Source organism: Calidris pugnax, unplaced genomic scaffold (genome assembly GCF_001431845.1).
Source record: "Calidris pugnax isolate Ruff unplaced genomic scaffold, ASM143184v1 scaffold196, whole genome shotgun sequence".
Taxonomy (NCBI): domain Eukaryota; kingdom Metazoa; phylum Chordata; class Aves; order Charadriiformes; family Scolopacidae; genus Calidris; species Calidris pugnax.
Window position 1 is genome coordinate 3,948,383 of NW_015091042.1, and position 24,781 is coordinate 3,973,163.

At 45.6% G+C, this 24,781-nt stretch overlaps 1 protein-coding gene across 1 annotated transcript in view; it reads left to right on the plus strand.

Moving 5' to 3' along the window:
- Positions 1–24,781, plus strand: part of CAMK2G (calcium/calmodulin-dependent protein kinase II gamma) — a 186,209-nt gene that overhangs the window by 94,506 nt on the left and 66,922 nt on the right. The window contains exon 4 of the mRNA XM_014956159.1: positions 18,561–18,620. Within this exon, the coding sequence (XP_014811645.1) occupies positions 18,561–18,620 (60 nt within the window). The remainder of the gene's footprint in view (positions 1–18,560; positions 18,621–24,781) is intronic.

Here is a 24,781-nt window from a genome sequence, read left to right on the forward strand (position 1 = left end):
CTCTGTGCTTTTTGTATTTTTTTTGACAGACTGAGAGTTGGAGTTGTTCAGCCTGGAGAAGACGAGGGGAGGGTCTCTGTGTATTTTGTATTTTTTTGACAGGCTGAGAGAGTTGGGGTTGTTCAGCCTGGAGAAGAAAAGGCTCCAGGGAGACCTTATAGCCCCTTCCAGTACCTAAAAGGGGCTACAGGAGAGATGGGGAGAGATTCTTTATCAGGGAGGGGAGCGATATGACGAGGGGTAATGGTTTTAAACAGACTCTTTATCAGGGAGGGGAGTGATATGATGAAGGGTAATGGCTTTAAACAGAAAGAGGGGAGATTTAGGTTAGATGTCAGGAAGAAATTCTTTCCTGGGAGGGTGGTGAGACACTGGAAGAGGTTGCCCAGAGAAGCTGTGGCTGCCCCATCCCTGGAGGTGTTCAAGGCCAGGCTGGATGGGGCTTGGAGCAACCTGGTCTGGTGGGAGGTGTCCCTGCCCATGGCAGGGGGTTGGAACTAGATGATCTTTAAGGTCCCTTCCAACCCAAACCATTCTATGATTCTATGATTTTAGGCTTTCTGCAGCTTGCTGTGACTTTCGGGAGGAAAAGAGGAGCGGCTGTCTTTGCAATCCCTCTGAATTGCTTGCCTTGCACTCTTTATCTTCCTTTGTGGATGAGCTTTCATGTGAGCAGTGACAGCTACTGGAGAAGCTGCAGCCTCAGTGTTTTCCTGCATCTTCCTCCCACCAGGGCTGGCCGTGCTGTTTCGATGTGTGTTTAATAGAGAAGCAGTGTAGGCCAGTGATAATCGGAAGGATCTGTTTTCCACCTGCATCTTCCTCGTTGGTGTCTGTCAGAGAGCAGAAGGCTCTCCTGGGTGGAGGGATGCAGGGACCTCTTGCCATCAGGAGCGCTTTCTGGAACGAAGTGTGCAGCGGCTGCGCTGTTGGGCACGGAGGCCTTGTCTCCCATGGAAGCTGGGAAGACAGAGCCCTCCTCTGCTCTCTCTGGAACAAAACCAGTGGATGACTAATGCACTCTTTGTAAATACAACTTATCCTATCAGTGACTAATGAAGGCTTTTTTTTTTTTTCTTTTCCCCTTCCCCTCCTGTCTTGCTAAAATAAAAGCAGTTGCTCAGAGCAAGGCTGCTTGTGGGATCTTTCCTCTTGTTCTGTTTCACTCTTATCAGTGATGTAGCAGGGTGAGCGGGTTTTTACAAAAGGCAGATTTTTGTCCCTTTTCCTTATGTGGAACTTTAATTCCAGATGGTAATTTGTGTATTCATTTTTGTTAGGGTCACAGCGTGCTCCTAAAGTGATCTTCTGTTCCATATGCTGATATTTGCTTCTCATAGTGGAACCTGGTCGTGTCCATAATGCAGGAGAGTCAAACCTTGTTTTAAGTTTTTTGATAAAATGTTTAGCAGTGTGCCGCTAGTCCTGTGCATTTGGACTGTGCTGAGATGCTTCCTCCTTGGTTGTGTGTCTGGTCCTCGTGAAGGGTCATCCCATTTTCCTCTTGGCACTTGACCAACAGACAGCTTCCAGCCTGAAGGTTAGGAAGCTCGTGGGCTTGATAATAGCTCTTGGGGAAAGATTATCATTCTAGTGCCATGCTGTCTGGCCCTCCCAGAAACACACAAGCTACCCAAAAGAACCAGAAACAGTATTCACCAAGATGTATATGGAGATACTACTCTTACATTTGGTAAGTGCATTATTAAAAGGTATGGCTTGTAATTCAATAGAAAGCTCAGTTTTAGATGGCCATTTGTACATCCAGGAGAAGAATTGTAACACAAGTTCTCTGAACCCTCCTCGATGAATTGCTTCCACAGTCCCAAAGGTTATTCATCATCGGAGACAGATCTGTAAGGGACTTGAACAAGAATGCTCTTGAGTGCCGGCTTGGATTTGGCAAGTGAATTCCATAAAAGCCTGTCTGAGCTTGTCACGTTGACCTTTTCTAAAAAGAAATCTAGAAAACTGCTTGTAAGTCTGTTCAGTTTGTTCTGCACCTCAAAATACTGCTATTTTCAAGGCAGCGAAGGACAGGAAAGGGCCATCAAACATTGTCCTTCCAGTACGTTGTGGACCTCCTGGAGGGGCCAAAGTGGGGCAGCACTCAGTGAGACCATGTGTCCTCTTTGGAGGATGCCATCAAGTGCATCTTCCTCCTCCCTTTCTGTGCAAACCAGGCTCTTTCGCATTCATCTGCCATTTCTGTGGCTGCTAGAGCAGTAGTTTACATGTCACTGCAATGTTAAAAAACAGAATTTTCAAGAAAGTATCTTTTATACTTTTAAAAATATATATTTTTAGCCCTTTTTCTGGCAGGAGGGTGCCTTTTTTTCTCTTCCTTTTGCTCTGCAGCTCCCATCTTGCTCTTCCCCCTGGTCAGATCATGACCTGTTCTCTTCGGTGGCTCTCCCTGCCTGTCCTGGTGTGACACCAGGTCTTCACTGCAGCCTTTCCCCACCCCCTCTTTATATCCAGCTTAGAGCTGCCCTTAGTTGCTGCTCCTGTGGCAGAATGACTGTTTGCTTCTGCCTGCACTTGCGCTTGCTGGTCTCCTGGGTGCTTGTGGAAGTGGAGATTGCCAAGTGCCATGTCTCTGCCTGACTTCCACAGGTCACCAGCAGTGACCCTCAGCTGTCTTTTGGGTACCTTCTGAATTAAGATTTACATGAAGTTACTTGCTGACTTTACTATAAAGAGCCAAAGTATGCATTTTCTCCTATAAGCCTTTTCAGTTTGTTGTTTATGTTTCAAAATGAAGAATTGTTTTATTTAAGAGCACAAATCTGTGAGTTAAGATGTGAAGTGAGGAAGAAGTCCACAAGTATGGTGAGATGGGAGGAATGTAAGAGGGAAACTTGGACTTCAAAAGCAAGAGATGGGTGCTGCGATAGGACATTAAATGAAACTCTGGTCACTAAAAGGAAACATATTTGCTGTTTAAATCCTGGCATAATTGCTGGTAGCAGAACAGCATCAAGCCCTTCCTCCTGAAAATGTTTCTTTGAAGAACATAGACCCCTGCTCTGTTCCACACAGCCTCAACAATCCTAGTGACTCCCTCCTCCCAGAGACCTTTATCTCTGATTTCTTGGGCTCCCTGACAGCTCGGTGAGGAATCTCTTGCCCCGGGTCCCAGGGTTTGGCTACAGAAATGCCGTTTTCAAATATGATAAAGGGTGATCGATCGCACAAGCGGGACCCGAGCCAGTTGATGTAAATCTGCCTCTAGCACAGATGTATAAACACTGGGGCACGTGGTGTATGTTCTGTGCTCAGGAGCCAGATGCTGAGGGAAGTTAAGCAGAGATTATGCTGGAGCGGTATTGGATGGACCAAGTCAACTGATAGAAGGAAATAAAGAAATCTTCCTAGGTCTCCAAGTCCACTGGTTCGTGTGTCCCTTTTGGCGTTTCTACATGATCTTTTGAAGTGCAGTAGGTGGGAGACAGGCCTTCTGAAGGTGGGACATCTTTACGTTTTCAGGAGACTTTGGATGCCTTATGAATACATCGTGTCTTGGGCTGGCCTGGGTTTTGGCACATGGGTTGCTTGGAAGGGGTAGCAGGATCGGGTGCTTCAGGAGACTGGGTGGGCTGGAGAACCCAGCTGGAGACTGGACAGGGTGCTCTCGTGATGAGCACAGTTAATTTTTTTGCCTTTCTTAGGGTAGGGGAGGCAGCACTTCATGTCTCGACTGTTCCGTTTCATTCATTCTCTTGCTCTGTTTCTCACTGTGAGCTGTGCTGGTCCAAAGGCAGCAGAAATGCTCATCTCTTTCCTCTTCACTTATTAGTATGGCAGTAAATGAGCTCAGAGATGCTTGTTTTGGCTGCAGTTTCCTTAGGGAAACCTGGCATCAAAGCATTCAAGCAATCCTGCCTGCCTAGGGGGCTGTACAAAGATTGCACAAGTAGTTTAAACTGTTGACCTTTCCTTGATATTTAGTTGTATCAGTGACCCTTCATGAAGCTATTGTGTGTATGTACACTGGGTAGGATTTGCTGTTACCGTACAGGTGCCCTATGAAGCATCTTACTTTCTGCCTTGTGGTGCTTGCTCTTCTGTGCATATTCCTTGCTTTTAACCATGTGTGACGGCACTGTAATCCTTCCATCTCATGTCTTAAAAGTTATAGATCAAGAAGCTTTGCAGGTTCTTCTTAAATGATGGGGGGGTTTTGTGGTAGGGAGTGGGAAAAAGCACTGTGAGACACATCTCTAGGTCAGAGGAATAGATGGATTAGGCGAAGGAGAAGCTGTTCTTTTATTTCTTTTCATTCCCTGAACTACTTATGATAACAGTTTGGAGGAGAAGCCAGTGCTATCTCAGACAACTATAACTGTGAGAACAGTCATGGTTTTTACCCAGGGTCCTGTGTGTTTGGTCATTTCACAACCAAGAGTCATGGGGGAAGTTTTCAGAGCAGTGTGACCAAGAAGATGGCATTTACAAATTGCAAAATTTAGCGTCACTAGCCTGAGACACAGAGCTTGTGGCCTGACCCTTTCTTTTTGCTGTGAATATCAGCTAGCCACCTTCTCCTGCTGAAACCCTCAGCATCCAGCGTGTTTGCCAGCATTGCGGAGGCAGAAAATGGAGACTCTCCCTGTTCCTTCAATGTTCTTTCCCTTTTCTCTCTTCGTTCCTTCTGGTGTGTTTGTACACTTATGAAAATGGGGGAAAGAAATCTGTCACATGCTCAATGGGTGAGGATAGTTAAAACTTGAATAGCTCCCCCATAGAGATTGCATTAGGTGCTACAGGACTTACTTAAACCCCTCCATTCTTAAAACACTGAATGACTTTCCTGTGGGGTTTGCAGCTGTGGTGCCTCCATATTACAGCACTTGAGGATTTATTTTGTGTTGTAGAGATCTAACTAAGCTGGAGTGTCGGTTTTAAACCAGTTCCCTGTCCTTGGTGCATCTGCGGGGGAGATGTTACACACGAGATTTAGACTTGATAGGAGTTGCTCTTAATTCCGACGCGTTTTGTGCTTTGGATAGTTAGCAAGCTTCCTGCAGCCTTCTTCCCCAACTTCAGCATTGGGGTAAAGCAAGCTTGGTGTGATCCATCAGAACTCCTCGCTCGGATGATACAAGTGAGCAGCCAGCACTATAAACAAGCTAATGCCACTACAGGGTTGAGGAGCAGCTTCCTGCACAGTGTCTTCATCACTGTTTTTATTTTATTAGCTATTTGCTTTTGCTTCTTTTTCCTCCATCTTTTCCTTGTCTAAAAAGAGGAGCGTTATGTTGCATCCTCACCTGCCTGAGGTTGAGGGGGGGATCTTCTAAAAGCAGGAGCAAGGACAGGAAGACACGTGGAAGTCTGTCGGAGCCCTACAGGAACCAGGGAGACGGGCTGGCCGTTGTGCCTACCTTTCCTCCTTGCACAGAGCCTGTGTTGCTCGGCGCGGGCTCGGTGCCCGCCGGGAGATGAGCAGCAGGGATGCTGCGGGCTTAAGAGTTGGTTTGCAGCACCCATCGCCGACTGGCAGCAGCATTTATCTAGGCCAGCAGGGATGCAGGGAGCGAGTGACTCACTCAAGGATTCACGCGTGCTCCCCCCTCCTCCTTCCCCGTCACAGCTGTGGCTTGGTCATCAGCCATTTGGGAACTAGCAGCTTTATTTGGTTGCTGTTTGCAGTGGGCAGTTTCTGTTAAGGTTGTTAATTTTATCAGCTGCCTTGGAAAGCTCGACCGACTTCAGAGAAGACTTAAAATTGCCTTTTCTGCCTCTCTTTCTTTTTCCTTCCCTGCTCATAGGGCTGCCACCCAAACAGCTGATCTGGCACCGTGCTTGGCTGAGGAGGTGAGAACAAGCAGATGGGCCGGAGGCAGAAACTTCCTAAGCTGATCAGCCAACAGCATGGTCACCGTTTTGGATGGTGGCTAATGTTGTTAGGCTGAATGCCCTCTCCAGGCGCCGCCGTGGCTGTGGTGACTGGAGGGTCTGGTGGCTTTGCTCCAGCTGAACAGAGAAACACGTTTCATGGCGTGGTCGAAGAGCGAATGTGGGGACGGAGTGAAGTACAGGAAATTCTTTAAATGATTGTAAAATGGAAAACTGATTAGTTTGTGATCACAACAGTTGGTAAACTCATCAGAGGTTACCAGGCTCCCTTTGTGTTGAACTGTGGGTGACATGGTCAGTAGTGCTCCAGGCTGCTGCTGAGGGCTGTGGCCCGTGAAAGAGAACAGCCTGCCCTTGGGCCGCCACCGTCCTGTCCTTGCTCCCTTTATCCGAGGCCATCTCTGAGCTGGGCTTTCTCTTCTCGCGTCATCCCATTTTCCTTGCACTGCTCTTTTTGCTGGCTGCTCTGTCCTTCCCATGCTCCACACTTTTTCTTGTGGCTTTGGCTTCCCTCTGGACACTTCTTTAGTCATCTTCGTCTCCTGTCTGCGTTCCTGGCTGCAAGTGCCATTAATGCTTTTCTTTTAGAAGCACATTTTGTGTTTGCATTTACTAGGGCCTGGAGGACAGGCTTTCTAGTCCTTCCTGCCCTCTGGCTGCTGTCGCTTCAGATCCTGCCTGTGTTGGATATAAGCACTTTGGGAGACTGGGTGTCCCTAAGCCCTGGACAGTGCTCTTTCTCCTGCTGGGTCATGGGACCTGGGAACCTCTTTTTGCTGCAGAGACGGGTCCTACAGCACAGATGGATATTCATTTATTAGGTAAAGGGATGTACTTCTGTTTTCCCAACTACTTCAGCTTTCCGGTGAGCCGGGTATTTCTGCGCTGGGGCTGCAGCAGTATCTTCACAATATGCTGTATTCAAATGGCTGTAGTTGTCCTTGCCTGCCGTGCTGAAGGACTGCAGTGTTTGGATAAGCTGCTTGACAGAAGAACTGAAGAAGAGGAGGGCTGAGGAAGGGGCAGGGATCACTTGCTAGCATTCACCTTGAGAAGGAGACAGCACTTTCGGTGATAGGCTGAGCGGGGTCCCAAGCCTCATCTGGCTGGACCAACCGTCCGGGTAGAGATGGAAAAAAAGGAAACATAAGGAGACTTTTTTTCTTTTCTTTTCTTCCTCTCCAATGCTGTCAGATGTGAACGGTGGCTGTTGGGGAGCCTCTTTTTAACTGGGGGTGCTGCACGCTGGATCCCACCTTTGTGCTTCATGGAGCTTGTGTAGGACTGCAGAGGCTTCTCAGGCACTGGCCGTGCACTGATGTCTTTTTTTTGGTTTGAAATCCAACTTGTGTGGGTCAAAGTAACATTTGTCGGGCGGAAATGCTCCTTTTAGGTCAGAGCTGAGGCTGTCTGGTGGGTAGCGTGGGAGAAGCTTTCAGTGCTGCTATTCCTCATTTGTGTGTTCCATAGAAAAGGGAGGGTTTATTCTTAAGACGTGTTGGCTCAAGTTCTTAACCACCAACCCATTAAAACCTGCTCTCGACAGAGAAAGTTGCTTTGTAGATATTGGTGTTAGTGTTTCAATAGCTGTTTCAATGTGTTTTCTTTCTCCTTCTGATACACCTCCCTTTCCCCTCTCATTTTTCGCTTGGGATGGGCAGCAGTTTACAGATCTGTATGCTTTGAGATAGCACCAGAGGTACAGTTTCAACCCCTTGTCCTCGATCTCTGTTTGTCAATCAGTATATGGGGTAGATGTAATCAGTTAATCATTCAGGATTGCTGTTCTGGGTATGTTGTCTGTTAATCAGTGAATCTGGCCATCTCCTGAGATTTGCTAAGTGTCTGTCTTCTTGGTACGGTGCTGTGGAATTCAATGCCAAAATACACCACATAATTTAGATCCAAACAATAGCAAAAGACTTGTGTGTGGGGAGAAGCTGTAGATCACCTCAAAATTAGTTTTACAGTAATGTAGGAGCATTAAATGCCCCCAGGCAAACAAGATCTAAACTGATCTAGCCAGGAGCATTAAACATTTATCAAAACACGAAATAAACTTAGCCAGATGATAAATCAAAACTGTAGCATAGCAGCTGCTTTTTTGGAAAAGACGCAAGTCAAGTGCCTCATTCCTGGAAATCTGAAAGCAGGCGTGGGGCAGGGGGACTGCTTTCAAGCTCCTGTGCTCACCAGGCAGGCCAAATCTGGAGCTTCTGCGTGAAGGAGCCTGTTTTCAGGCTGTGCTCTTGTCAAATGCAATGCAGGCTTTGTCAGGTGGCAGTTCCACCCAAACAGGCTAAATGTGGGGTTTTAAAAAAAAAAAAATTTTTTTTTCATTTCTGAACACTGGACCTTGTTATAAGAATCCATTAAGTCCTAGGATGGCATTGAGGTAGGACTTCGTGCTGCCCAGAATGAGATCTGATGAGGTATCGCAGCAGTGCTAATGCTGCCCCTGTTTTTGCTTTGAGACACTACTCAAAATCCATTAGTTTTGAACTGCATTGTTTCTATCTTCATTTTTCTTTCTGCAGAAAGATGAAAAACATAGTGAGAGGCTCAAATTCCAAAGATCTGAGTTTGTGCAGAGATTTGTCACTGACATGGTCTCCGATTTCAGTACCTCTGCTTTTCTCCTTCATCTCTTTAAAGATAGGGGGGAAAAAAACCTGTTCTTGCAGGTTTTCAGACTGCGAAGTAAATGTTTATTATACACCTAGAATCCTCTGACAAAAGATGCTGTGGAAGTAGTTGTTCTTCTGTGGGGATTTTTTTTTTGTTGTTTTCTAAATATTTTTTTTCCCATTTAAGTATCTGTATTCTAGAAATCTGCCAGAATTTCTATTTTCCAAAAATCTCTGCTTGTGGTCTGCAGGTCTAGGGACAATTAAAAGAGCTCTGCAAAGGGCAGCTAAGAAGAGCACCTTTGCACAGCTCTGTGTGAGCTACAGGACATCACTGTGCCTATTTTCCTGCCCATCTCGTTGCAGAAAGTGTGTGGAACCCCTCTACAATTTAGAGTGTATATTTATTTCAAAAATCCCTTTCCCCTTCCTAATCTCTGCAAAAGCATGTCGGGCTGCTGTTTATTTAAACACACATTCTACAGCCAGCCTCTTAGATTGGAAACAATCCCCCTCTGTTGTTCTACCCAAAAAAATAGTTAGATGTGTGTGGAAGTTAGGATTGTGACTGCAGCCTCCTGCCTCTTAATCCCCAACCCACAACTTCTGCCTTTCTCGGCGTGGGAGGCCGTAGCACTTTGTATGTGACACTGCCCCAGACCTCGTGCTCAGAGATGCTGGTGGACGCTGAAGTTGACATGTCAGAAGGTCAGACGTTGTTTGCCCTATGGCATTTCTTGGGGCTCTCATGCTTCCAGTGGGGTAGAAGGAACCACCCCAATGCCTGTGGAGCAGCAGAGTGTGCTCCTTCCCCCTGCCCTACCTTTAATACTGTATTTTTTTTAATTTTTCCCACCATGGGTTTTTCATGACCCATTGCTGTTTTATAGGAAACATCAATTCCTTGCACATAAGCCTTCGGATGATCAGCTGGGGTGGAGAGGCTGGTGTCTCACCTCTTCTCTGACTTCAAGGTTGTCACAGGAGATAGCAGACCCTCCTGTTGCACCCTTGCTCTTCATCGCAGCTGGGTAGGGGGTTGGTGGTGAAGGAGAGGTGTGGGGGGAGATTTTGCTCTGGGTCTCCCTGAGGTTGCTGGTAAACTGGTCACACAAAGCAAAAAAATACATCGGCTCCCCTCCCCCCTGCACTGGAGTGTTTCTTGGCTCTGCACCCAAACTAGCAGCCGAGCACGTGATTTACTTGTAAAATGCAGTTTAAAAAATAAAATAAAATGGTGCCATTGCAGATGGGAAAGCTGGACTGGGGCTGCCCTGTGTGAAGCCAGGGAAGGGGTACATCCCCCTGTGGCATTGCAGGAATCTTGGGGGGACGCAGTGCTGGGGGACATGGGCTTGGAGGGGGGGAAACGTGTGCTGCAGGATGTGGGGCTGCAGAGGAAAGGGCGAGCTGCAGGAGGAAAATGGAGGGGAACGTGCTGAACCGCAGCCCTGTGGGGGAAGGAGGTTTGGGGTGCTGCATGGGGGGCAGGGGGAAGGAAGGGGAGGAGGGCTCTAGTGCAGAGGTGGGGTGCAGGTGGGATGGGGGGGGGCTGTGTTTTGAGAATTAGGAGCTGAAGAGAGTTACTCTGAACCGAAGGTGGTGTTACAGGATATGAGGTCTGAAGTGACCGCAACAGAGCGTCGTACTAATTTTCGCTCTGTTTTTGGTGCAAGAAAGGGGAAGTCGTTTGACCATTCGAAGCTGTGGAGTTCATCATCTCCTGGTTTGAAAGCTTCATTCCTTTTGCTAGTTGTGTTTGTATCCCATGGTTCTTCCTTTCTCCAGGATGTGGGCCTTCTTCAGCTTTTGAAATGACACTCTCCCAATATGCCCAAGGAGAGCTAAAATATGCTGTTACGCTCCTCACAAACCTGGTGGAGGTCCTCAAGCAGATGCCCCACCAGGCTGGACAGCATGGCAATCACACCATTCTTAGGGGTAGTACAATTACACCACATTTTTTACTTAAAATATGAAGCCAAGGACTATGTCTGCAGCGGATGGCTGGGGTGCTTGTTCCTTCCCTTTCTGTGCACTGGTGCACACACATGAATTTAGATTTCATGTTGCTTTATAGCGCTGGCTTTGCTCAAACCATGGGATCTACTGAATGGTGGGAGTTCTCTCTGAAAGACAGAAAGCACCCAATCTGGCTTTATCTGTGCCTTTGTAGGCAAGGAATGGAATATCAGGCCTGAGCACACTCAGCCGCTGTGTGTTCACGTAGTTAATTGTGACAGTGAGGGAAATGACTCTGGCCTATAGCTGTGAGCCTGTGCTGATTCAGTAATTTGACCTCCTTTGACTCTTGAAGTTCCTGGAAAGTTGCTGGTCTCTGAGAGCTCAAGCTCCCTGCTTCCTCTTCATGTGTGCATCAGGTTGCTTTTCTTTTGCTTTATACTCTGTACCATAGGGAACACTCTGGGTGTGCATTCCTGCTGAAAGCAAGAGGACAGGATTTCTCCTTCTCTTACCACGTCCATCCGCTGGAAACCCCACAGAAAAATATTGGGCAAGTTGTTTGCTGATACACTGAAAAATATGTGCATGAAAAGCAAAGGCAGCTTTGAATGACACTGAGTGTAGAAACGACAATGTCAAAGGTGCATGCTATGAATTCTTTTAAAAGATCCCTTTTAGGTATTTTTAATACCTTCTTTAATTTTGCCACCGTTGTACCCATATTCATGTCTGCCCTCAGTTAGATTATCTTTGCAAAGTAAGTATGAGGTAATGAAATACTGGACAAGAGAATAAATTTCCCAGGCCCTCTCTTCAGGGTGCTCATCAGAGATACAATTACTTAAACCGCCTTGACTTCTACTCCGTGGCGTCAATAGTCTAATTTCTGCATTACTTCAACTAGAAAGAAGAAACTCTGTTCTAAGTTTGTGTGGTTTGTTCCTTTTATTTTGTTTGGTTTGTTTTTTCCAGTGCAGTAATGCCACGGGGTTCACAGATACTAGTGTGTGGAACCACAGCTTGTTACCAACCGCGTGAGCTTTCTGGCTGCCTTTAAGGTCCATGTGTGTATGTACTTGTAGGGGTAGTATTACACTTCTACGCGTGGAGTTGTTTGTTTCTGGGAGGTTGGGAATGCGTGGGAAAAGGCTGTTACAAGGTAATATTATTAGTGGTTTTGCTAGAGGAAGGGCTTTGTCAGAAAGTAGGTCTGCCGGCATTTCTTGAAAGAAGTCTTGTATTTGTTTATTGTGTCCTCTTGGCACTTCAACCTCCTCTGTGGCAGTAGCCGAAGGCGAGTGATGAGGATTTCATCACCTTCTTGTTTCTCTAGCTTTTCTCTAGGGTGAGAAAAGTGGAGCTTTGCTGTTTCATCTTCACTTGCTCGCTCCAGCTGCATCTTCCCCTTGGTGACTTTGTGCCTCTTTGGCAGAGATGCTGGTGGTAGGGTGCTTGGGACATCATGCTACTGGGGTCGTTCTGCCCTGGGAGGCTGGAAAGCAGCCTTTGGCTTTCAGAAATGTCACCTGTGGTGGGAGTAGTGTGCTGTTACAGTTTTATTAATTTTGGCTGGTCTTTGAAATGGCAACGTACAAACACTGAAATGGAAATGTCAAAGTCCTGAGCTGCAAATAGCTGGAGGGAGGGAGAGCGTTTGGGAAGTGTCGTTATAGGCTTGTTTTCTTATATTTTTCTTTAGGCATCTGCTGTTAGCTCTTGTCGGAAAGGATATACTGAATCTACGGGGGCCTCTGGTCATTCTTAAGGCCTGGGATGATTTTTTTTGTTCTTATACTAACTTCTGCAGAAGGGGAAAGGGTGGTGTTGTGAGACTTGCTGGTGTTCATGTTTAAAATGGTGGTGTGGCATGGCCTGCTGTCCTGTGCCACCCTATTGTAAATGCTAAGATACCTCAGCTGTTCTGTAGCACAGCCTTGTTGGAAAAATAAGAGAATATGGGGGAAAGTCTGTGGGGGATGAGGGAGCCAGCAGATCGCTTTTGCTGGGAATGTCTCAGAGAGGAAGTTTAAATTTAAGCAAAGAAAAGCATGAAGGAACCTGAAGGCTCAGACTGGCCTCACACTACAAAATTTATTTGATGCAAATTCGATTTCTGTCTTGAAGCAACTGAAATGGTATCTTAGCAGCTGGCACCAATTGACTATCTCCCGGAATTGGCATGATGACAGCAATCAAACTGAATTTATTGCTTTGGGTTTGATTCCTCTTCCGGACTCTTCCCATTCTCAGAAATGTAATCTAGAATGTGTTCCCACAGGAATGATCGCTTCAAGCCTCCTTTAACAGCAACGACAGAGCGTGGTCCTAGTGCAGGATGAAGGCAGGTGGACTGTAGTATTATTCCAGTTGAGGGCAGGAAGATGGTGTATTGGTAAAGGGAGGAGCAAGCTTTTTTTTTTCTTCATGACACAGTTTCTCATCAAACAGAGATGATTCACAAATACGTGTTGGTTTTGTTGCTGTTTACTGCATTTAGAATCTGCCTTCTCATTGGGGTGACTAAACTTTTAGGCTGCTAAAAGTTGTCCCGGCCCATCCTGTCCCATTCTGCCCTTATTTTTTTCTTCTTAAGGCAGGTGTACTAAATAAAGAGCAAGCTTTAGCCACAGGACCTCATTATAGCTGCAGTTTGGTAACGAGAAAAGCCGGTGGATATGCTCCTTTGCGTGTGGAATGGTTTTGAAACAGTGCTGTGTTTCTAATGCTTGTTGAAGAAAGTATGGTAGAATTAACTTTTTCCACCTCGTTTTCTGGTAGGGGTGAAATTAATCACTTTCACTGATAAATCTTGGTTTGATTTGTTTCCATAACTGTTTGTCCACTCTTTCCATTATTTTTTAATGCTGTCTTCTACTCCACCTTGCCAGGAGAAGGAGCTACCTGAAATAGGTGTGGTTTTGGTGATGTTTGTTCCTAGAGCAATAAACGTGAGTGCTCCTTGGGTGGGTGGAGGGGATGGGGCGCAAAGGGCACATCTCCATCGGCCTGCCTGGTCGCTGGTCCTTTGAGGAGCCTGTAGCAAGGCCCTGGCTGGAAAACGTGTTTGCGTGGCAGCTGCCTGAAGTGCAGCTGAAACAAAACCCCTCTCCACATCTCTCGGGAGCAGGAGTCAGTCAGGGCATCGGAGCTATGTCCGAAGCCAGGAGGGTTTCGTGCTGTGCAGGGTGGCAGTGTCGGCACCTGACACCGAACCATCTTCTCCTGCTCCCCGGCTCAAGTTCGGCCCTCACCCTGCTCGTTTGGGACCCATCTCCTTTTCGGGTTGGTTGCGGGTGTCTTTCTCCAGACTCTGCCTTTTGTAGGCGTTCCTCACCTCCCTGTGCTCCCCTGGCAGCCCCTTCTCCTCAGCACAGCTTCTGTCAGGCTGATTAGGCACAGTGACCTTTTGCTTCATCTTCTTTTTGGTTGTTGTTATGTACAAGTTCTCACTTGGCAGCTCTAGGCTACTGGATTTGTAGATCTCCTGTGTCCTGTCTGTGTGTCTGAAAATGTTCTTCTCCAGGCCTTGGGTACCCTTGGAGGAGAAGGACCTGGTGAGGAAAAACCTCCTGCAGAGCAACTGTTTGTGAGGTAGCTGGAGTAGAAAACCAAGGACTGATTCCCTGGAGGAGAATGGAGTCCAGAAATTGGGTCTTAAACATTATTTATGCATCTCTGCCACCGCACCTTTGGGGTGACAGACTGAAGTGGTCAGACAACGAAAGGATTTTCTTAGAAATGTGCATCAATGTAAAAGTAGTCATATTCCCCGCCTGCTGGAGATTGCCAGGTTTTCGTGAAGTAAAGCTGTCTGCATTTTGTCTTTTATTTCTATTGGTACGTCTTTCTTACGCATCCCGTTATCCTATTTATCTGCTGAAGTTTGATGCATTTAGGACCACCAGGGTTTTGATCTGCTGTCTTCTGTATTCAGGCAGGGTTGGTTTTGCTTAGAGATTTTTAGAGCTGTGATGTTACTCACAGAAGGTGAGGCCCCTTCTGTCCATCCATTGTGCACGATCACTCCTGTCCCTGTTGTTTATCACGTTTGTATAAAGTGAAGCAGTTTCATTTTTGCAGGTCCTTAACTCTCACTAATGATGCTAACACAGTCATTCTTGTTTTCTATTAAAGTAACCCCCTAGACAAATCAAAACCCAATGCAAAGAAATCCCAGTTCTCTGAACAGGCAGTTTCTTATCAGGTATGTTCTGAAGAAGGTCGGTATTAATGTTACTAGAACAACACTTAGCACAGTTATTTGAGGAGCAATCATGTTAAAGGTACTTGTGTTAAATGTAGTCTCACATGCTGAACCAAGATGCAGAAATCGTATCAGGTAAAGGACTAATAAGGAGAAATTAATATTCACACCTTAGTTTGTGTTTCAAACATGAGAAAGTTTTCTCCTGCTGTTTTTAAGCACCATCTCCTTAAGCATTTACATTTTAAATTTTGCTACAAAAGAGCTGTGTAGACTACACATTTCTGTCTGTAGGTACTCATTGCTTCAGACTGTATATAGAAGAATTATCCAAGTAGCAAGATTCTCTTTTTTTTTTGGCTGGAAAACAGTAAATGAATATTAGATGAGTGTTTGTAATATCCTGTACTTAAGTTTTAAGCGTCAGCTATTGTTCAGGGCTAGACAGCTCTGTAACGTAGCAGGAAAAAAGCTTAATGAAATCCAATATTTGGAAGCAGGAGGTAGATGAATTCAGACTTGGAACAGCAGCACTAAATTTCAACGGGAATGATAACTAACATTTGGAGTAACTTCTGTGGGTGTATAGCTTTATTTATCACTTGAAGTCTTGAATGTGAACCCGTATGTTTTCTAGAGGATATACTGTGTTCTAGGCAAGTTATAGAAATGGCTGGTTTAATTTCATAGTTTGTATGAAAGGTGGGGATCCTGTAAGGTAGGTCAGATGTGGTGCTGTGTTTCTATTAGCTACGAGGTGTACTTCCACTGTGCATTAAGAATAAAGACCTTCACTCCACAAATGGCTTGCAGAGAAAAATTTGATCTTTTGGGCAGAGGGAGGAGAAATTATTTGCCTTGCAAGCTCTTGGTGAGGCAGGGATCTGAACCCATGTCATCTTTTCATCATTATTCTAATACAGTTAAGAATACTTCACATTTTTAAGGTTTGATGGGACCCCATGTAGGAGATGTGTTAAAGCCCAGCCTTTGACTGCTCTGCTAGACTCAGAATTTTGCTTTTTCTGTCTCCTACTGGGAATAACCGTTGTTAGACCAGGGAAATTCAGAAAAATTGCAGCTCCTTATTTATTCTTTATGCGTTTAGGTACTGGTTTGTTCCCAACAAGTACCAAATTAACTCGGCCACTGATCCCTGGAATGAGAATCAAATGCCTACGTTGTGCCAAAGGCCACCAGGCGATGAAGAAAGGTTTAAAGAGGGGCTGTCTTTGAGAATGGGGTGGGGAGGTGAGGTCTTTTGAAATCACAGGTTGGGCTGTGCTCTGGTGCCACCTGCGAGGGGACGGATGATCCCACAGGAACGGGGACCCGTGATCCTCTGGGACCGGCGGCAGGAAACCCGCCCAGCCTGACCTTTCTCTGCTGTGGGTTGTGGTGGCTGGGGCTGGAGTGTGCTTTCTCCCTGGGAGCCGTGCTTGAGTTTGCCTGTTTTGTTGCCCTGGAGACAGAAGAGTGTGGTATGCTTTCCCCCTGACCAGAAATAGTTTCCTGTACCTTGTGACCGGAGCGCCGTACTCCTCCTCTGGTCCCCGGCCAGGCTGTGCGGTGCTGGAGGGATGGGGTGTGGGGTGATGACCTCTTGTCACAAGTTCTGGTGTGGCTGCTGCCCATGATCACTAGCTGCCCTGCCCGCTCCCCTCCCTCCCTCCGCACCACAGGGTTGGGTTTCAGGGGAGCAATTGCTCTTGATTTACATCTCCCATGGCATTTTGATGGTTATGTCATTTTGTTTGAGCCCCTGCTCCTGTCAGCTGTCCGTCCTGGCTGTCAGGACTCGGTGGCTGAGTAGCACGTGGTGAGCTCTTACCTCTCCTTCCCCCTTTGCTCAGCTGTTTTCCCTGTCTGCTTTCCCCGTGTCCTTGGACTTGGGAACGGATTCCCAGCAAGTGTAACCGCGCACGAGGGCAACGTGATCCGGGTGGGAGAAGGATCCCCTTCTGTAGGAGTTCCAAGTAGAGCTGGGAGGGTAAGCGGGGAATTTGCAAAGCCCCGGGCGTGCAAACGGGGCACGGATGGTTTATCTGTTGTCCCACTGAGAGAATCTGGCCCGAGCACAGAGTACACAGTGCAATCTGTTACCTTGCAACTGTGGGTTGCAAAACTTCATTTGTGAGAGATGCTGCAGAAAGGGAAGCCAAGGCACCACCACCCCCCGAGCAATGCAGGTGAGAAAGCACTTCCACTGCACCAAGGCCTCGGGAGCATGGAAGCTCTCCAGGCTCTCTTGCTTTATTGGAGAGTGGTTCTGGCATGGGACTGTAAAATATATGCAACAACAACAATAATTTCCAGGACTGAGAAGGAAGGAGAGATGAAAGGGGTAATTTACCTTCCCCCACCCCTGAACAGCAGCAGATGAGGATGTAAGCACATCTCAGCCCTATAAAATATTAATTGGGACATTTTCTACAGTTCAGCAGTGGGAAAGAAGACAGAAATCCTGCAGTGCCCTGAGCTGCTATTCCCAGCCTGGGAGAGAAAAGTGTTCTGAGCTGAGATCTGGCTCTGTCTCCCTCTTCTGCTGATGGGGAAGAGAACAGTTGCCCAAAGCCTTCCTTTCCAAAGGGAAGGGAAGACCATGCAGAGACCATGGAGCTGCACAGGCTGTTCTCAGGCAGAGCAGTGTGGTGTGGCTTTGTCAAAGTGGTTCTATAGTGGGGTTCCTGTAGTTTGGAGGATCCTCCATTCCTATCAGTGATCTGCTGAGTAGACCAACCAGCCAAAGGTCCCATCACAGGGGACCCTTGTCATAGGTGTGTTTTCAAGCCTGTGTGCTGAACATCTGCTACAGAAGAAATGTCAAGAGCAGGCAGGAACTGCTGCTTGCCTTTCCTGTGTTCGTTTGATGGCTGGACTGGGTACGAAAAGCAGTCCTCGTTTCTTGCCTCTTTCTAAGCATCTGCATCTCCAAAAGCCTAGATTTTAGCAGCTGCCAGGGCTCTATAAAAGATCTGCCTCCCTTGGATCCTTTCAGTGAATCTCTGCTTGTCCAGTGTGAGCACTTCCCTTCAGAGGGTGGGGGCTTTCTGGTGAAAGTTCAGGACTCAGTCATTGCTGTAGCAAAAAATCTCCTGTCTGAGCTCATTGGCTAAAAGGCCCCCTGGTTCCTGGCTGAGATGGGCAGAGTTGCTCTAGCTCCCTCTCCTTTCCTTGCACGCACATTTCTAGGGAGGAGAAACCGGTTTTTACTCTCCTTGATATTTTTTTCTTTAATCCATATGACAGTCGTGCTCGAACTGATGTTGCCTTTGGGCTGGAATAAGCATACTTAGCATTTGGGCAGAACTTCTCGCCTGGAGATCTCAAAGTGCTTGATCAGCGTTTCAGCAGCGAGCCCGTCCATGGGTACTGAAGTATGGGAACCTTTACGGTTCACTGGAGCTGGCAGGGTTCCCTGTTTCATGTGATGGCTCTGCACTAGCAGGAGCTGTGTATTTCTCCCTGGCTTTGCCCTTCTTCCCCAGTGTTTCTCTGGAGTGGAAGCAGGTCCTTTTCCCATTTCACATGAGCTGTTTCTTCAGAGACTTTCTTTTCTTCTCCAGCCTTGGAGAAGGGGGTAAGTCTCAGAAGGGTGTCACTGGAAGTGGCTTTGCATCTTTGTGAGGCTGACGGAAGAGTGGTGTCTTTGACACTGCTGCTGCTCACTTTGAATCCAAGGAGGGAATATCAGTTTAATGCTAGCTCTGTAGAAGGAGCTGAGGTCCCTCCTGCAGCCTTGGCTCCTGAAACGGCTGTGAGTTTTTGGGAGACAGTCGTGTTCCAGCAATTCCCAGCCCTCTGGGTGTCTGCTGGGTCACCGTGTTCCTTTCCGTTGACTGTGAACAAGAGCTTAGTTCAGAGCTGTGGTGCTTAACACCTTGTTTGTTATTCTCTTTCAGATCACCAGAAACTGGAACGTGAAGCTCGAATCTGCCGACTTCTAAAGCATCCAAATATTGGTAAATCTCCTTGGGCTCAGAGGGATGGGGGTGAGAGGGGAGGAATGTGTCTCATCTAGCGCGCTGTATGAGAGCAGATAGATGGATTCTCAATGTTCACAACAACTCGTCACACTTGCCTGTTGAAATCACCTCGATTTCTCTCTTAGACAAATTCTGCATATGCCCCTGTCCCGTTCCTTAGCATCCTTGCCCAGATGTTCACCCAAATGAGCTGTGGCAGCCTGCAGAGCTGTGCTCTTTGCGTGATGCACGACTCATCTCTGCTCATCTGGCGTTCTGTAATGGGGCTAAGCTCTTGCATTTGTTTTCTTCACACCTGTCTTCTCTTTCCTGTTCTTCCCACTTCTTGATGTAGCTGTTTAAAGGCTGTTTTCAGTGTCATGCCCAAAGTTAAAGGAGGATGGGCTAATATGTCAGCTCTTCTCACTACAGTGGCCACTTCAAAAGCAAGACACCAACATCGAATTGCTGGGTTTGGCCAAAAAAAAAAAAAAGTAATGGAGTAAAGAGAATAGCTTTGTTTAGAAATATAGGGAGAGGCAAAATAAGGCACAACTTCAGACCAAAAGCATATTATTTACTGAACTGAAGGGACATGGATTTTTATCTAGTTTCAAGCACCATCGAAGTTTGTCCTAAGGTTTCTTCCAGAGAAATTTCACATTGCTGGAAGTTGCTTTGTGTAAAAAAAAAAAAAAAAAAAAAAAAAAAAATTGGAGCACTAATAATCCCCTTTTTAGGATCTTTAAATAAATAAAGCCTCTAGGATCCTAGCTAAGGTCTAATTTGAGTCAATTTATTTGAGAAAACATTAAGAAATACTAAACTGCCACCTTCAACCAAACTACACATAAATTTCCCGGTCTGGGGAAACCTGTGATGCATTACATTGTCTGTCTTTTGCATAACCCTATCTGTCAGCGTGGATAACGTTTTAAGGGCATCCGTCTGAGCTCCTGACTTTCATAACCATTTGCTCCTATCCTCTGAAAACCTGGGAGAGGAAAGGTGCCCTACAGCATACCCCACGGACTAACATCTGTAGCCCATTCCATATGTAATGAAGAAGCAATTACCACAAGCTCAGGACCTCACAAAATGCAAAGCAGCTTCTCAACAGAGAGCTTTGCTGCATCCGAGTGTAGTTGTGGAGGTATGGCATGAGGAGAGGAGCACTGGCCACCTTCTACAGTAATTTGTGCTGATGAATGTATTGGCTGGTAAATTTATTGCTTGGCAATATTCAGAATGACTAAAACTCATATTAGCTAGTTATTGAGCTTCATTTGCCCCATAAGACTTGTTGCACTTAGTTTAGTAGGTGATGTCACTTTTTATTTTGGCCTTCACTTTCATCATCTCTCCATTTTATAATTTCTTACGTCTTTTCTTGCCAGGCTTCTCACAGAGTAAATCTTATACACCAGAGGAAAACCACTTTTATAAGTAAACCGCACTGAAAACAGAAACATATCACATTCCTGGTTCAATTCTACAGCTTGTTCCTCATCTGTAATGAGTAGCAACGTTTGTCTCCTGTTATATTGTGGTTTGGAAAAGACAGATTGGGGGAATGTTGGTGGTTCTTGCATTTTCTACAGAGCATTTCTTGTTTTCCTTGAAAGAACAGTTTTCCTCTTAAGATAAAGAGAGCAGTCATTCTTAACTCGACGGGCGGTCGCACACAGCAATAAAGGAATTAAGTTTTGTGCCTACAACACAGAATCCAAGTGTGTTGAATAAGACCTCGGGAAGTGATACGGTCCCTTCAGCAGCCCCGTGAAAACCTTTTATACCTGGCTGGTTCCAGGCATGTTTGTTCTTAAAAACGTTTAATGCTTCCACAGCCCCTAGTGGCAATCTTTCAGCTGTTTAATTTTTCTGTCAGTTAGACATTAGAAAAAACATATTTTGCTGCTATCTTAGCTTGTTGTTTCTAGTTTTATCTGGAGTATATGCGGAAAGTAGTTTTTCTTTCTTGTAACAATCTTTTGCATATTTGAAGACTGTTATCATGTCTCTTTTTAGTCTTCTTTCTCTTTAGACTAAACAAACCCAGTTCTTTCAATCTTTTCTCATACATCATTGCGTCATGTTTTCTAGACCTCCAGCCTTCCCCCCCTGCCACTCCCTCTGCCTTTTCCTTCTCTGGATTCTTTCCAGTTACCTCATTTCTAGAAATGGGATGCCCAAAACTGGACGTAAGATTCTACGGCCATGTCAGTGCTGACTAAGGGGGGAAGAATTGCTTCACCTGTCCTACCAAAGATACTCTTGTTTTGTACATCAACCCGTGAAACTTGCCACTTAAATATCTTGTTGATGCACATTTGTTTTCTGACCAGAGCTGCTTCTGCTCCAGACTTCTTTCTGCAGAACTTCTGGCAAGCAATTAATTTTTCCATCTTGTATAGATGAGGATTCCTATCAAAGCGTGCACTACGTTAGACTTTATTAAAACAAATAGGAAGAAATTAACTCTGTGGGTTCCCCCTCTAATTTGTCAAGACCTTTTTCATTTATCTTCTGATAGTGTAATAGGGTTGCAACTCTCCCCATAACATGATCTTTAATAACAACGCCGTATATTGCATCATGTAGATAATTAATAACGCTGTTGGACTCTGGACAAACTCTTAAACATATAACATTGTTCCAGTTTGACAATGATCAATTTTAAGTATGTTTATACAACATTGAGTTGTATACACCATTGTAAGCTAGTTCTGAATACACATTTATTTTTAAGTTGCTTATGGAAATAGCACGCAAGATGCTGTCAGAAGCCTTGCTGAAGTCCAGATGCCACATGCATCATTGCTTCCATATTCCTTGGCCTTCTTAGGTTGTCATAGAAGGGAAACATGTTGTTCTGACACAGCAGTAGGCTTTTCCCGTGAAACGTGTATAACGTGTATTAGCAGTTAGTAATCACCTCGTTACTGCCATTCTATGTTGTAAACTCTTCTGGATGAATACTTGGTGTGTTGCCTCAGCGTGAGTTATGCTGGTAACACTGCACCAGTCCTGAAGAATTCTGCAGATTTTGCACTTGCTTTAATTTCCCCATTAAGTTTTGTGGTTGCTGGTTTTGTTGCTGCATGTCCTGCTCTTCTACGGTGATCTGAGCCTCTGCTGAGTTTGGGGCAGAGGGCTGAAAGTTAGGACTCTGCATGGTGGGCTGCTTTTCTTTCCTGCCTGTACACGGGGGACAAAGGAAACTTATTGTTGAATTTGTGATTCATACCCATTTGCTGCAAGACAGATGATTCTGCTATGGAGATTCTGGACTGCAACATACTGACCGTAACACTGCTGCTCGGATAAAATAAAGGTTACTCTAGGTACCAAGTAATGGTGATATTTCCGTTTGCTGTTTGTGAAATGACTGCTTTCTGAGTTATGCTAACATGCCTTCATCAAATCTCAGCCCTAATTATAGGCTATTGCTCTGTAATTGGGTGTTTTGTCTTGTCTTTAGACACATATTATGGCCAAGGTAATCACAGTGGAGTAATCCTTCTAAGAGCTTAGTGTTGCAATAAGGTTTTTTGTCTGGACGGAAGAAAGTTGACTTGAGGCAATTTTCTGATTTCCAACTCGTGGTACATCCCGTGTTCTCCTTCCACACCATGCATTTGAATGTGCCGTTACAGCTGGTCACCTCAGACTTTGGTTCAGCAGAGAAAGGAATTCTTGCCCTAACTTTCAGCTTGGTTTTTTTTGCATCCTGACAGCTTTCTAGAGCATTTTGCATTCTGGTCCAGAGAAACCATTTGCCAGCCACGCTCAGCAAATACAGCAGTATTGGACAGAGATCAATGGGTGATCTGTTCACTCCATCCTGTTCTGAAGGCAAAAAAGATGCACCCGTTACTGAGGATATGGGAGTGTTAAAGGGAAGCAGACGGCAAAATCATTAAAACCCCACTGTCTGCAAGCAGATAAAATGCCTGTGAAAGCTGGCAAGAGTCACAGCTCTTTGGGGAATTCCACTTCTTGAACAACTTACTGTTCCAGTGATACGCTTATCTATAAATCTTACGGGCATTTGACATGGATGTATTTGGGAACACAGAGAAGAGAATGATATGGCTCTCTTCTCTCTTGGTCCTTGCTTTGCAGGAGAGAAGCAGGTTTCTGTAAACATGCTGATAGCCCTGACCCTTCAGAGCAGACACTTGCCTGATTGTGCTACTGAAGCTTGTGCAATGGCTCAGATAATGTAAACTTCACCATCGCCTTCTATTTGTTGTAGAGCTAAACTTACAGTATGTTGAATATCTACTCTTCCTTACTGGAACAGCTCTTTTGGTCTTCTGCTTGGTTGTAAACTTAATTTCAGTCAGTCTGTGTATTTGATTTTTAAGTCCTGTAATTCATTCACTACATAGAGATTGTCTTGTGGAAAATTCGGTTTTCCCCATGCTTCCTGCTACCCATCAAATATTAGAGCAGTGACGGAGTTTTGAACCCCACTATCTTCCTGCAGGCATCTTCAGTGCAGGTGTGAAGTTCAGCAAAGTGCTGAAGGTGACCTTTCCTGTCCTAGGACTCCTAAAGGAATAACAATGCAAAATTTAAAGAAAGTTCTCATTCATAGTTTTGAAAACTCTTCTCTAGCATTCCTGTGTTCTCCTACAAGAGTAGGATTGTGTCTTGTTCAGTGCACCATGAAGCCTGCTCTGTGCATGGATTTTGTCCACTGTGGTGTTAGGAGGAGGAGAAGGGCAACACCTAAATTTTCTTTGTTAGGCCAGTGTAAATATGTGCCTCCTCTTTGGATCCATCACCAGGTGATGTGTACTCTTTCTTAGATATTTTTAACCCAACTGTACAAAAGCAGTTCTGGAATATCTTTTGTTCATAGTTCAAACTGAGCACTTCTGGTCAGTTGTTGTGTGCCAGCTCATGGCAGCCTTTGCTGTGAAGAACTGCCTACACTTAAATCTAGAATAATAAAAGAATTAAGAGAGGCTGGTAGTAGCCCAAGAGCCAGAGCCAAATTCTGTTTCTGATTTCTGCCTTCATATCCTTTGCTGAACTGCTTTAGAGTTAATTTCTTTGAGGCAATTTATAGCAGTAGTGAAATGCTGTCCTCAGCATCTATCAGAATTATTGCTTTTTCAGGTTTTTCCTACTTCAGACTTTTTCTCCAAAATATACTTGCACTTATTTTTATTTTAACTTCTATCTGTTGGCTTCTCTCAGCATAAGCCATGATTTTGGACACATCCTTATTTAAAATGGAGAGAAAATGGTATAGAAATCTCCTGTGAATTAGAAGGATTTCTTTTGACCCAGTTCGGTTTTATTTCCTTTGACAAGTGGTCTGTCCTCCTAGTACCTCTGTCTCGTGGGAGGGATTTTGATGGATGTGTATAAAAAAAGGCCTCTGTTTTGTGTGCCCTTAAATGATGGTTATGATCAAGGTGCAGGTTGCTGTAGGACCGAGAAGGATGCTGTGCTTCCATGTGCAGCCCAGCTGGAGAGAATCCCCCGACACTCATAACTAACCCGGGTGGGAAATGGGAGGCCTCGATCATGTCTGCAGACCTAATTCTGCATTTATTCTCCTAGAAGTATGAGCCACAACTTCACGTTGGCTCATTCCTCATTTTGAGATACTACTACTCTTGATAAGTAGGCCCTCGCTTCCCCACCCCCTTGCTGCCACTTGGAATGTTTTCCTATCACCTTTTCCTTAACAAGAGATTCGAATTGCTTCCTTGGTGAACAAGAAAAAAACCGTAGGCTGTGTTTTGCTGTAAACAGCAGATTTCCTTGTTTTCATTTGGCTGCAGACACCCAGACTGCCTTTGCAATCGGGACAAAAAGGATGTTATGTGTGAAGAATAGTTAAAATGCTGGGGATTCTCCAGGGGTTTGGCCACGCTTGCTGCCCTATGGAAACTCAGTGGTTTCCAAGTGGGATGCTCCCGGGCTTGACCTGCTGTTCAAAGCTGCTGCCCTGTGATTTCTGTTCCTGGGGGATTGCTCCTTTTCTCGGGTGAGACTGGTGTGAAGAGGAGAGGGATGGGGGAGAAGAGACCTTATAGCCAGAGTTATCCTTTATGGCTTTCTCAGTTACTGAGCAGCTTTTCCTTGGAAGTGTGACGGGGCTGTCTGAGAGGACAGTGAGTTGCTGTGCTTCCTAA